The 14,784-nt window shown below is 40.3% G+C and overlaps 1 protein-coding gene across 1 annotated transcript in view; it reads left to right on the forward strand.

The window, feature by feature from the left end:
* The window catches only part of SLC24A3 (solute carrier family 24 (sodium/potassium/calcium exchanger), member 3), an 820,359-nt gene that overhangs the window by 755,139 nt on the left and 50,436 nt on the right, over positions 1-14,784 (forward strand). Inside the window, exons 13-14 of the mRNA XM_006860745.1 lie at positions 9,292-9,458; positions 13,958-14,072. Of these exons, the coding sequence (XP_006860807.1) occupies positions 9,292-9,458; positions 13,958-14,072 (282 nt within the window). The remainder of the gene's footprint in view (positions 1-9,291; positions 9,459-13,957; positions 14,073-14,784) is intronic.

Here is a 14,784-nt window from a genome sequence, read left to right on the forward strand (position 1 = left end):
TTTCAATAACCTCATATGGATGTGAAAGCTGGACAGTGAATAAGGAAGATTGTAGAAGAATTGATGCCTTTGAGTTGTGGTGTTGGAGGAGAATATTGAAAGTGCCGTGGACTGCCAAAAGAAACAATAGATCTGTTTTGGAAGAAGTACAACCAGAGTGCTCCCTGGAAGCCAAGATGGCTAAGCTTTATCTCTCCTAATTTGGACACATTGTCCGGAGAGAACAGTTGCTGGAGAAGGATGTCATGCTGGGTAAGGTGGAGGGTCAGAGAAAAAGAAGAAGACCACCAATGAGATGGATTAGCCAGGTGGCATCATTGATGGCGTCAAGTGTGGCAGTGGTAGTGAGGTGGGCCCAGGATGAGACATTGTTTCGTTCTGCTGTGCATGGGGTCGCTATGAGTCGGTTCCGACTCAATAGCACCTGACAACAACAACAACCAACTTCTTCAGTATAAAATTGATCAAACTTGCAACCAAGATGCATTGATAATTCCTGGTGATTGGAATGCAAAAGTTGGAAACAAAGAGGAAGGATCAGTAATTGGCAACATATGGCATTGATGATACAAATATTCATAGATTGTATAATAGAAATGTGTAAGACCTACAACTTATCCATTGCAAATACTTTTTTAAAACAATGTAAATCACTACTACACACACAGACCTCACCTGATGCAATACACAGGAATCAAAATGACTACATCTGTAGGAAGAGGTGATGAAGAAGTTCAATATCATTAGCCTAGCCAAAACAATGCCAGGGGCTAACTGTGGAACAGGTCATCAGTTGCTCATATGCAAGTTCAGGCTGAGGCTGAAGAAATTTAACATAAGTCCACATGAGTCAAAATATGTCCATGACTATATCCCACCTGGATTTAGAGACCTTCTCAAGAACAAATGTGATGCATTGAACACTAATGACCAGAGGAGTTGCAGCATGGCATCAAGGACCTCATACATGAAGAAAGTAAAATGTCGTTTAAAAAGACAAGAAAGAAATAAAAGACCAAAATGGATGCCAGAAGAGATTCTGAAACTTGAAAGTAGGGAAAACACCTAAAGTGACTGGAAGAAATGATGAAGTAAAAGCTGAACAGAACATTCAAAGGACAGTCATGAAGACAAAGTAAAGTATTATCATGAAATGTGCAAAGACCCAGAGTTAGGAAACCACAAATGAAGAACACCCTTAATATTTCTCAAGCTGAAGGAACTGAAGAAAAAAATACAAGCCTCAACTTGCTATATTGAAGAATTCTTTGGGCAACATATTGAATGATACAGGATGCAACAACAGAAGATTGGAGGAATACACAGAGTCAGTGTACTAAAAATAATTAGTCAATATTCAGCTGTTTCAGAAGGTAGCATGTGCTGAAAAACCAGTGATATTGAAGGAGATGTCCAAACTGCTCTGAAAGCATTAGCAAAAAACAAAACTCCAGAAACAAACAGAATACCGATTGAAATGTTGCACCTGGTGTACTGCTGGAAACACTCACTAGTCTATGCCAAGAAATTTGGAAAACAGCTACCTGGACAACCGACTGGAAGAGATCCATATCTGTGCTCATCCCAAAGAAAAGTGACCCAAAGAATGCAAAAATTTTAAATAATACCTTTAATATCAAATTGTTGCCAAAGATAATTCAGAAAGAGTTACAGCAGCACATGGACAAGAGCTACCAAAAATTCAAGTTGAATTCACAAGAGGATATGGAACAAGGGTTATCACTGCTGATGTCAGGTAGACTGTGATGGAAAACATATGTGTACCAAAAATGTGTTTACTTATGTATTATTGACTATGCAAAAGCTTTTGACTGTGTGGATCATAACAAACTATGAATGAAACTGTAAATAAGGGGCAGTTGTTTGAAGAGAACAAGGGAATACTGCATGGTTTAAAATCAGGAAAGCTTTGTGCCAGGGTTGCATCCTTTCACCATACTTATTCATTCTGTATGCTGAGCAAATAATACAAGAAGCTGGGCTATATGAAGAAGTATGCAGCATCAGGATTAGAAGAAATCTCAGTAACAACCTGTGATATGCAGATGACACAAACTTGCTTGCTGATAGCAGAGAGGACTTGAAGCATTTGCTGATCAAGATCAAAAATAATCTTGCAACTCTATGTTAAGAAAACAAAAAATCCTCACAAATGGACCAAGAAACAACATCATGATAAAGGGAGAAAAAATTGAAGTTGTTGAGGATTTTATTTTACTTGGGTGAGCAATCAATGCTCATGGGAGCAGCTGTCAAGAAATTAGTCAACATACTGCATTGGACCAGTCTGCCGCAAATTACCTCTTTAAAGTGTTAAAAAGCAAAGATGTCACTTTGAGGACTAAGGTACATCTGACTCAAGCCATGGTATTTTCAGATGGCTCATACGCATTGTGAAAGCTGAACAATGAATATAGGATACTGGAGAAGAATTTGAATGATGGTGTTGATAAATATTAAAAGTATTATGAACTGCCAGAAGAACAAACAAATCTGTCTTGGAAGAAGTATAGCCAAAATGCTTCTTAAAGCAAGGTTAACAAGACTTGGTCTTACATACACTGGACATGTTATCAGGAGGGACCAGACCCTGGAAAAGGGACATCAGGCTTGATAAAGTAGAGGGACTCCAAAAAAGACCCCCCCAATGAGATGGGTTGACCCAGAGTCTGCAACAGTGAACTCAGACATATCAATTGTGAGAATGGTGCAAGCTCTATTAGGCGTAGGGTCCCTGTGAATCAGAGAGACTCCATAGCACCTAACAACAACTTCAGAGAATACTCTGGTTTTTAGGTGGTTGTTGCTATCTAAAAGAAAGCCTCTGTGTCATGCTTATTCACTGCCATCATTTTTATTCTGATTCATAGTGACCCTATAGGACAGAGCAGAACTGCCCCTTATGGTTTCTAAGACTAAATTCTATACCCACCAACGGCTCATCTTTCTCCAGGAGAGTGGCTGGTGGGTTTGAACCACTGACTTTGTGATTGTGGTTGGCAGACCAACACTTAATACATTGTGTTATCAGGACACTTCATGTCATGCATCAGATAAACTACATTTTCTGGATATAATATCAAATCAGAATTTTTTTAACAGATGTGAAGAAAAAAACCTCCAAAACACACTGGTGCTGACTGACAAATTTATCTAATCAATATCTATTGCCAAGCTCTTGAAGTCATCAATTTTCACTTCATCTTTCTTCTCTTCTTTATTTTCTAAAGGAAATTAAGAACCAAATAGAGATCTTTTCCACTCTCAAGAGCCCCAGATGGATAAAATATTTATCACTGCATTCCAAGGCAAAGAAATTTGCAGAATTCAAGATTGCATTTGCGATCCAAAGATCTGACCATACTGCTATTCTGCACAAATTATCTCAGACAATTTTCTTGCTTTGTGACCCAGCCAGAGTATCAACGTTCTCATCATTTAAGTGGCCATCTCCAAATCTTAAATCTAAAGGGATGCACAGCAGCTCATAGAAAAATACTTCCCATTACTTTACAAATTTTTATGTCAGTGATATCAGTTACATTCTCCATATTGCAAAACCATCACCATGATCTGTTTCCCAAAGTTGTTTTCCCACCTCACACGTAAACTTAACACGTCCCTTAACATAATCCCCCTCCTACCTTTTCCTGTTTACCACTAATTACTTTTTATCTCTCTGCATTTTCCTATTCCAAATATTTCCTATAAGAGGAATCATATAATATCTGTACTTAGCATAATATTTTCAAGGGTCATCCATATTGCAGCATGTATCAAAACTTCCTTTTTTGGTTATGGCTGAATAATATTCCACTGTACAGATATACCACACTTTGTTTATCCATTTATTTGTTCATGGACACTTGGGTTGTTTCTGCTGTTTGGCTATTGGGAATAATGCTGCAGTGAACACTGGTGTACAAGTATTTGTTTGAGTTCCTGCTTTCAAGTCTTTGGTGTATATACTTAGAAGGAGAATTACTGGGCTCTATAGAATCATGGTGGAGCACTGTAGGTTAATGCACTGGACTGCAAGGTCAATGAGGGGTCCAGTTTTCCACATCCTCACCACTTGTTGTTTTCCTGTTTTTCTGATAATGACCACCTTGTTGTTGTTCATAAGTGCCGTCGAGTTGGTTTCAACTCACAGCGACCCTGTATAGGGTTTCTGAGGAGTGACTGGTGAGTTTGAACTACCAACCTTGTATTTCAAACCGACCTAGCAATCAAGTACTGATCCTGTAGTGCCACACCAGAACTCCATCTTAATAGGTGTGAAGTGGAATCTCATTGTGGACTTAGTGTGAGTTGGAACTGACTCAACGGCACTTAACAGCAACAATAAAGAATAATATGTTGTGCATCTGTTCAAGTACTTTCTCTTCTTTGGAGAAATGTCCATCTAAGTCCTTTGCCTATTTTTCAGTTGCATTGTTTTGCTGTTGTTGAGATGAGGTCTTTATATACTCTGGAAATTAAACCCTTATCAGATGCATGATTCCCAAATGTTTTCTACCAAAGTAGGCTATCTCTTTACTTCGTTGATAAAATCCTTTGATGGACATTTTTTTTTAATTTGATAAAAACTAATTTATCTATTTTGTCATTTGTGGCTCTTGCTTTGGCATTATAACTAAGAATCCATTGTCAAAAACAAGGTCTTTAAGCTTTGCCTCTATGTTTTCTACTAAGAGTCTTATGGTTTTAGTTCATGTATTTAGGTCATTAAGACATTTTAAGATGGTATGAGAAGAATCCAACTTAATTTTTTGCATGTTAATAACCACTTGTCACAGCACCATTTGTTAAAAAAGACTATTCATTCCCTATTAAATGTCCTTGAAACCATTGTCGAAAACCTATTGATTATTGATGAATGAAATGGGATTGTTTCTGGACTCTCCATTCTTTTCCACTGGTCTATATGTCTATCTTTATAACAGTTTTATATTGCATTTTAAAATCTGGAAACGTGAGTCCTATTTACGTTCTTCTTTCAAGACCATTTTGACTATTTGTGACCCCTTGCAATTTTATAAAGGAACCCTGGTGGTACTATGAGTTAAACATTGGACTACTAACCAAAAGGTCAGCGGTTTGAACCCACCAGCCAATCTGCTGGAGAAAGATGAGGCTATCAGCTCCCATAAGGATTTACAGCCTCAGAAACACAAAGGAGCAGTCCTGATGTAGATTGTAGGCTCACTATGAGTTGAAATCAACTTTTCAAAAGTACGTTTGGGTTTGGGTTTTGCAATTCTATGTGAATTTGTTTGGATTATTTGGGACCCCTTGCAATTCTATATGAATTTGACGATTGGCTCTTTCATTTCTTCAAAATGTACTGTGGAATTTTGATATGGATTACATTGAATCTATAGATTGTTTGGGGTAGTATTGATATCTAAGTTTTCCAACCCATGAACACAGGGTATCTGCCATTTATTTAAGTCTTCTTTCATTTATTTCAATATTATTTTATAGTTTTCATTGATTAGGCTTTCCCCCTCCCTAGTTAAGTTCATTCATTGTTATTTTATCCTGTAAATGTTATTATAAATTGCATTGCATTCTTGATTTTCTCAGATTGTTCATTCCTGGTGTATAAAAACACAACTGAATTTGGTATATTGATCTTGCATCTTGCAACTTTGCTGAATTCCTTTATTAGCTCTAGTAGTTTTTTTGTGGCTTCTTTGAGATTTTCTAGATCCTGTTGTCTTTGAATAGAGATAGTTTTAGTTCTCCCTTTATAATTTGGATACTTTCACTGCTTTTTCTTTGTTAATTCCTCTATCTGGAAGTGACAGTACAGTGTTAAATATCAGTGATTCCTGATCTTGAGGGGAAGTTTTCAGTTTTCTCCATTAAATCTGATATTAGCTGTAAGCTTTTCATAAATGCTTTTTTGTCATGTTTGGGATTTTCCCTTTTATTCCTAGTGTGCTATCATGAAGGATGTTGGTTTGTAAAGTGTCTTTTCTCCATCAATGGAGATGACTGTATGGCTCATTGTATTAGCATGAGGTATTCTGCTAACTGATTTTCTTACGCTGTATTACCGTAGCATTCCTGGGATAAGTCCCACTTGATCAAGGTGTATAATCATTTTGGTTAGTTTGCTTATATTTTGTACCTTTATTCATAAGAGATATTGATTAGTAGCTTTCTTTGTGTGTGTGGTGTCTCTGTGTGGCTTTGCTATCTGAGTAACACTGGCCTCGTGGAGTGAATGAGGGGGAGTGTCTTTTCTTCTTCTATTTTTGAAAGAATTTGGGAATGATTAGTGTTACCCTTTCTTATAATGTTTCTATTTTGTATTTGTTAATAGGATACCCCTAGCTTTACAAACACAAATAATTTTCTTTTAGTCTATCTTATTATATTTCTCATAGTAATGTTTGTGCTGTTGATACTGATATTTATTGAGCATCTGCTACATGCCCTTCGCTTTCCAAGGCATTCAAAATAGAATAGTGAACAAGGTGAGCCTTCTGAGAGTTTTTATTCTAGTGTCAGGGAGGCCAAAAATAAATGAGGAAGCAAATAAACCTGATCATTTCATATAGAAAAATTTTGCTATAAACAGAAAGAGTAAGGTGGGTGAGGTTCTTGCTTAGATTGGGTAACTAGAGGGTCAGGTGACATTTGGGCAGTGAGATGGCTGACAGGACAGGGCAGAAAGAGGCTGAGGTTACAGGAGTGCAGTGAGAAGGGAGAATGGGAGGGTCTAACCCACGCAGGATCCTGTCCACCAAGTTAAGCAGAGTTGGTTTTACTCTAAGAGTAGTGGAAGCCAGTGGAAGGTTTTAAAGCAGGTAAGGAGCTCTGGTAGTGTAGTGGTTACGAATCGGGCTGCGAACCTTAAGGTCAGCGGTTCGAAACTACCAGCTACACCGCGGGAGAAAGATGAGGCTTTCTGCTCCCGTAAAGATTTGCACCCTTGGAAACCCTATACAGGGTCTCTATGGGTCAGAAACGACTCGATGGCACATAACAACAACAACAACAATGCTATTATTTAATATGCTTTTTTAAAACATCCCCCTGGCCAGTGATGGGGAAAGGAGGATGGAAGCAAGGCAGAAGTGGAAGTAGGTTCTCAGCAAGGTGACAGATGAGGCTGTGTGGATGGTCACACACAAATAGATTGGGAATGCGCTTGGCAGGTGACCAAGGTTGGATGTCAGTGATGAAAGACAAGAAGCAAGAATGACTCAAGAGGTTTTCCACTTGAGCAACTTGTGAACATACATTTTCTCACTCCCAACCCTAGTATGATCTCCTTTATTTCTCCCAGAAACTCTGTGAACTGAGTGCTACTGTATCTAAATTTTGCAGATAAGGAAAGTGAACATTGGAGAATTTGGATAGCTGAGTCATAAATCACAGATCTGCCCCCAACTTTGATTTAGGAAAATGCTTTAGCCCAAGCCCTGAGACTGTACTGCCTAGGTCATCCAGGAAATGACAGAGAGTGCAAAATGGTTTTATGTAATTTTCTAATGCAGCTTTAAGAAGCCATTTGGAGACTGGCTGCTATAAGAAATATATGAAATAAGTTCTGCATACTGGTATGAATTTAGAAAATAAGTTTTACTAAACATTTTATTCATCGTTGTTCAAAATGTTATAATTTTCAAAATCTTCCTAACTTTAATGGTACAATCATTCTGGAAGATTGGCAGTTTATTTCAAAGTTAAGTAGACACCCAACATATGACTTAGCAACTTACTCCTGGGTGGAATTTCTCTTTCGCAAGAGGAATGAAAACACACCCACCAAAAGACTTGCCTAGGAATATGCATTGCCATTTTTTCCTAATCTCGTAAAACTGGCAGTAACCCAAATGCTCACCCACAGGACTGGGTATGAAAATTGTGGTATATCTGTACACAGCAATTGAAAGGACCAAAGTACTAATATGAGAATGAATCTCAAAAAACATTACCTTGGATAAAAGAAGATAGACACAAAAATGCATATCATATTGTTTCATGTATTTGAGATTCAAGAGCAGGAAAAACTCTATGGTGATAGGTGTGGAAGACTGGCAGGAAAGGGACACACAAAAACTTGCTGGGAGATACCAATGTTCTGTCTGCCAACAGAAGTTGGAAGTAGATACGTATATATGTATTTCTTTCCTGGGGTGAATTAATACTTAGGCAGAATGGTAATAAAGGCCAAAAGAGAATTAATATACCTATCAAATCTGAGGGTACAAGAAGCAATATGTTGTTGTTGTTGTTGTTGTTGTTGTTAAGTACCATCGAGTTGGTTTCAACCCATAGCGACCCTGCATAGGGTTTCCAAGGAGTGACAGGTAGGTTTGACCTCCGACCTTGCAGTTCAAACTGACCTTGCAGTCAGCACGTGTTATCTGTCAGCATCTTACCAGGACTCCCAAGGAGCAATGTATTCACTGAGAAAAGTACCCATGGGTTTCTCTAATACACAAAGGACTCAGCAACACAGAATATGCTGATGTGGTCAGCACTGACAGATCCATCATCTTATCTATGGAAACAGGGAGTTAGCAAGCTGTAAACCAGTCAAAGAGCTTACTGGTTTGCAAATCCGTATCAGTTTGGGAGACAAACACTGCATTTTTGACAACCTTAAAAGCCTTCAAATAATTTCTGCAAGCTAACCTAAAGATTGGCAGTTTGAACTTATCCAAAAGCACAATAGCATAAAGACCTGGTAATCTGCTTCTGTAAAGAATATAGAAAACTCTTTAGGGTAGTTTGCTCTGTCTCCAGGGTCAACCATGAGCCAGAACAGGTTTGATTTGGGGTTTTTATACATATCATACTGAGCAATTCCACTAGAGGGCACTGTGTCCATTGATGTCCCCTGACAGCAACACAATCAGGAAAAAGAGTTAGTTAGTTACCAGTCCACATGGAAAACAGATACACAAGTGTTTCACACACACACACACACACACACTGCACCCCTGTTTGTGTCCTGAGTATTTGTTTTCCTCATCTTTTACTATCTGCTCCCATGGGCATCCCCCTGACTGACTCAAAGTGAATTGTCTGTTCATTTTGAAGGCATAGGTAGCAGATGGGCAATAGATATATTTTTGAATTCCACTTGTGTTTTTTTAAGTCATGTTCTGTTGGAGATGGGGAGGCATTGGAATCTTTTTGGGAAGGAGCAACATAAGTGCAGGGGCCCTCAGTTAGGGGCAAGCCATGCTGAGGGTTGGTGGGGCCGTGACATGAAGCTGATTTTTTTTTACCTTTATTTCCCAGCTGGTAAACTGGAAACCGTGAAATGGATGTTCACCTGGCCCCTGAGTTTTGTCTTATACTTCACTGTCCCCAACTGCAATAAACCCCGCTGGGAGAAATGGTTTATGGTGACGTTCGCTTCCTCCACCCTGTGGATTGCAGCCTTTTCCTACATGATGGTGTGGATGGTGAGTGTGCCCAGGTCCCCAAAACCCTGCTAGATCTCTTCAGAGAAAAAACACACTCCACTAACGGGAAAGTGGAGGTGGGGTTTCAGCCAATTAGCTGCATCAGTCAGCTGTTGCTGTATACCAAATCACCTGTAAACTCAGTGATTTAGAACCGCAGCATTAGTTCCCTATTCTCGGGTCTGTAGCTTGACTGTGGTTTGAATCCTGGGAATGGTTAAGCATCAAGCCTTCCAGCTACAGACAGTCAAGTTTGATTCAGGTAGCAGGTTGTGTTTAGGTCTGCTCCATAGGTTTGCTCATTTTCCTTGGACCAGTGGCTACTGGGAAATGCTCTTCTCATGGTTTACTACAGACATGCAAGAGAGGAAATGCAAACAAAAGAGTGTCTCCATGCATAATGGCATGGAGCTGACCCACTGTAACTTCTACTCAGTATTGCTGGAGTAGTGAAATATACTCCACCTATATCCACCTGTCTGCCCATTTGTCGTATCACTGTGGTTTGTGTGTTACTATGATGCTACAGTTGTGCCACATCAGCAAATGTAGGTCCTGCGGGCTTTACTCCCACAGGCTTTACTCCATTTGCATAATCACGGTCAACTCTACTTTGAGGAGGCAGCTCTTCCCCAGTGGCATTTTAAGTGCCTTCCAACCTGAGGGGCTCATTTTCTGGCATTGTATCTGACAGTGTTTCTGTGCTATTCATAAGTTTTTCAGTGACTAACTATTCAGAAGTAGTTCATCACCCCTTCTTCCTAGTCTGTCTTCGCCTGGAAAAGCTTACCTGAAGCCTGTCCACCAGGGGTGACCCTGCTGGTATTTAAAATACCCGTAGCATAGCTTTCAGAATCAGAGGACTTAAAGTATTTACTAATGAAGATCAAAGACCACAGCCTTCAGTATGGATTGCATCTCAGTGTAAAGAAAACAAAAATCCTTACCACTGGACCAATAAACAACATTCTTATCAGTGGAGAAAAGATTGAAGTTATCAAGGACTGCGTTCTTCTTGGAGCAACTATCAACACTCATGGAAGCAGCAGTCAAGAAATCAAACGACGTATTGCATTAGGCAAATCTGCTGCACAAGACCTTTTTAAAGCATTGAAAAGCAAAGATGTCAGCTTGAGGACTAAGGTGCGCCTGATCCAAGCCATAATATTTGCAATAACCTCATATACATGTGAAAGCTGGACATTGAATAAGGAAGACCATAGAATTGATGCTTTTGAGTTATGGTGTTGGACGAGAATATTTAAAGTGCCATGGGCTGCCAAAAGAACCAATAGATCTGTTTTAGAAGAAGTGCAGCCAGAGTGCTCCTTGGAGGCCAAGATGGCCAAACTTCGTCTCTCATACTTGAGACATATTGTCAGGAGGGATCAGTCACTGGAGAAGGATATCATGTTTGGTAAGGTGGAGGGTCAGAGAAAAAGAGGAAGACCCCCAGCGAGATGGATTGGCAAAGTGGCAGCATCAATGGGCTCAAATGTGGCAACAGTTGTGAGGTTCGCCCAGGACTGGGCAGTGTTTCGTTCTGTTGTACACAGAACGGTGTCGACTCAATGGCACCTAACAACAACAACAACAACAATGCTAGAAGCTATGCCACCAGTATTGCAGATACTATCAGGGTCACCTATGGTGGACAGAGTCAGTGACATTTCCAGACGAAAACAGATTAGGTAGAAAGGCCTGGGAATCTACATTTGAAAATCAGGCAATGAAAACCCAAAGTATCATAACAGAACATTGCTCAACTCACTTGCTTTGGGTATGTCATCAGTAGGGATCAATCACTGCAGGAGGACATGGTATTTGGTGAAGTAGAAATCCAAAAACAGCAAGGGAGACTTTAGTGAGGGAGTGGCACAATCGCTGAAACTTTGGACTTGAACATACTAGCGATCATGAGGATGGCACAGGGCCTGGCAGCGTTTGGTTCTGTTGTATCTAAGGTTGCCATGAGTTGGAGCCGGCTGGATGGTACTATCCATCCATCACAGAGACCTGGAAGGAAAACCTGAAGAGTTGGCGAATGGTGAGCTGCTCTATCATAGGCACTACCTTGTCTGAGTCTCACTTTTCCTCAATTACAAATGAGCTCATTGGCCTCAGTGACTCCTCAAAGGTCCTTCTGAGACTGCAGTAACCATGCAGTGATTGGCTGTGGTGCTGTAGCTCAACAAAGCAATTTTAGAAAATCAAGCTATTGCGTATATATTGCCTAGTTCTGATTGCAGTTTTTACGGGAAAGCAAATCGACCTCAACGGAATTGGAGTTGAGCAGAAATTAAAAGCCATGAGAAAGTTATGCAAATGTAAACTGATCTTGCTTGAGTGTCGAGCATAACTACAATATAAATTCAGAAGAATTGAACTCAAGAGCTAAGAAAAGGTTTTAAAAAGATTAGTTGGAGGCAATAGTATCTGTAACCCTGAGTCCATTAACTCATAATTATCCCTTGCCTACAGAGTCACACAGAAACCGATAAATGTTTTTTTTAAAACCCGTATCTCATAGTTAAGGATCTCACCCTCATCCTGAATTCACTGATTTTTCTTTTTTTAATTGGACATATTCATTGAATTCCCTTTCTGTTCTAAGTCTGGGGAGTGGCCTCACTGTCCCCGACCACAATGTGCTCAATGGTTTGCTCTGAAATTTACTAAGCAAATTAGGTGACTCATCTGAGGTTCACCCTCTTTCTGCTTTTCTCCTCCTCTGATGGAGGAACTGATATGTCCTGAGAAATGGCCAGAAGTACAAAACAGGTGTCCCTGGGTGGTGCAAATGGTTAATGCACTCAACTGCTAATCAGTACCTCAGAAGACAAGCTTGGTAATCTCCTTCTAAAAATCCAGCCAATCAGCCACTGAAAACACTGTGGAGCGCAGTTCTACTCTAACACACATGGGGTTGCACACACACAGAATCAACTCTGAAACAGGTTTATGCTTAAAAGGAAAAAAAAAAGAGAGAGAGAGAGAGAGAGAGAGGAGCAGGAGACGAGGTATCAATCACCTGGATAATGAATCCACCCCAATTCCAGATACACTCGCAAGTGTAATCCTAATAGTTAATGTGTGCCTTACAAGTCAAGTGTGGGTAAGCCAGGCCTGATTCTTACAGAGGGTTAGAAAGGAAAATCAAGGGTTGCCAAAGGGGATGGCTTGGGCCTGGGCATTTGTGGCTCCACTCCACAAAAGTCTCCTAACAATAACAAAAGAGAAATATTATGGAAATATTTCTCCATCGCACTTTCCTCACAGAAGATGAAATCAAAAAGCCTCAAAGCCATCCCCAAGTTAGAATCAGCACCAAGCAGAAATGAGATGTATTCTCTGGTCAGAAAGGGAACAAGTGAGGCATTCCAAGGAATTTTACCTAACATTCCCCAACTTTTGAATAGCCAGAGATCAATGTGGCTTCAGGCGTGAAGTCAGGGTTTTCTATTCTTTCAGTAACTGCTCCATAAAAAGAATGTGGTTGCATTTTATAGAAAATGCAGCAATCATGTGGATCCTAAAATGGCCTAATAGTTTCAGCTCTTGCAAATTCTCTTCTTGTTAGGTCAGTGTCTCTACTTGGTTCTCTTTGCCACTGGCCCCTCAATCGAGCTGTCTCACCACAGGCCTTCCTCTAAGCTTTCCCGTATGGAAATTGGTGGCAAGAATGGGCTCTTTTCCACAATGGGAAATTGTCTCAGTGTCACCTGTGTCCAGCCTCTACCTAAAAACCACTCTGTATCAAGTGAGGGGTTACCTATGAAAATAAACCCATCGGTCCTAATTGGAATCCCCCATCTGCCACTTATTAGTAGCATGTGACTGGGATAAATGTTTCCCCAGTCCTCAGTTTCTTCATCTGAAAAATGGACATCATAATAGATCATAGAGTTGTTGTAAAAATTATGCTAATGCACATGACAATCATTTAGTGCCTTGTCTAAATACTGAGTACAAGCTACTACAATAATATTGACAAGGAATATGTCACTGACATTGTAACCCAGCTCCAAGGAATAGAGAAAAGGGGTCAGTGGCAGTGGCTTTTCTAACCAGGGAATTCTGGGTGGTGTCCAGCCCCTTGTAAGTTTAGTTCTTGTAAGCCTCTATCATTCCTCTTCCAGTGAAGATGCTCCTATCCCAAGCAACCATCCACTTTGGGTTTCCCAGGACAATCCCGAGTTCAAATAGTCTGTCCCTCATTTGCCTTTTCCCAGAAACTCTTTCCCTCTCACACCTAAAAGGAACAAAACAAAACAGTAGATCTTTTGTTGGAAATCATGGACTCTGTATTATACTGTCCAGTGAACCACCAGCTCTGGTCTGAGTCCCATGGTGTCCTGCATCCTCTATATGAACACAGAGAGCTGAAACGTTGCCTTCCAGAAAGAGCACCAAGGAAGGTTGTGTCTTGATCAGCAGGCTCCAATGGGCATTTGGTGAAGTTAGACCTCAGCTTAGCACCTCTTTCCTTTGCCTTCCAGGTCACCATCATCGGCTTCACTCTGGGAATTCCTGATGTCATCATGGGTATTACCTTCCTTGCTGCTGGGACCAGCGTACCAGACTGCATGGCCAGCCTCATCGTGGCCAGACAAGGTGGGACCTTCAAGGGTGATAGGTTTGGGGGTGGGGGTTAGTTTCAGAGCCTTGTATGTAAGAGGCTTCCTGGGAGTGGAAAAGCCAGAAACAACCCAGGAGGCTCCACTGTGGAGATAGCAGCCCACAGCCCCTTCTGAAGGTCATATTATTGTCACTGCGTTATTTTAAATATGAATAAATATAATAGGGAAACTTTCCTGAAAGGCTACACACTGAGCAAGACATTTTAGGTATGTTTTCCCATTTAGTTTTCCCAGCATCTCTATCTGATAGGGACAACCATATGTATACCCTTTTTATGAGTAAGGACAGTGGAGCTCAGAGAGGACAGATCCCATACCTGAGTTTCCACAGTCGTCGCACCCCTCCGAGGGACAGAGGTCAGTCAGCTTTTAGTGTGAGACCACCCCCTCCTTCCTTCAAAACCAAGCTCACAGTTCCCCCACCCTAATAGACCCACCAATGCTCACTCTTGTCCCACCACCCCTTCAAACCAATATGCCTGATACATTCTGGAGGGAACATAACAATAATGTATAGACATAAAACAGCACTGTGTCTTCAACAAGTCTTCACAAAAATTTTACTGACTACATTTTAAAAATGTTTTTATTGTGAATTGAGTGAAAGTTTACAGGGTAGATATGTGGTTTTACATTCAACAAATCATACACCTTGTTTCATTACAGTGATCATAATTCCCTCCATG

This window comes from Chrysochloris asiatica, unplaced genomic scaffold (assembly GCF_000296735.1).
Source record: "Chrysochloris asiatica unplaced genomic scaffold, ChrAsi1.0 scaffold00039, whole genome shotgun sequence".
NCBI lineage: Eukaryota > Metazoa > Chordata > Mammalia > Afrosoricida > Chrysochloridae > Chrysochloris > Chrysochloris asiatica.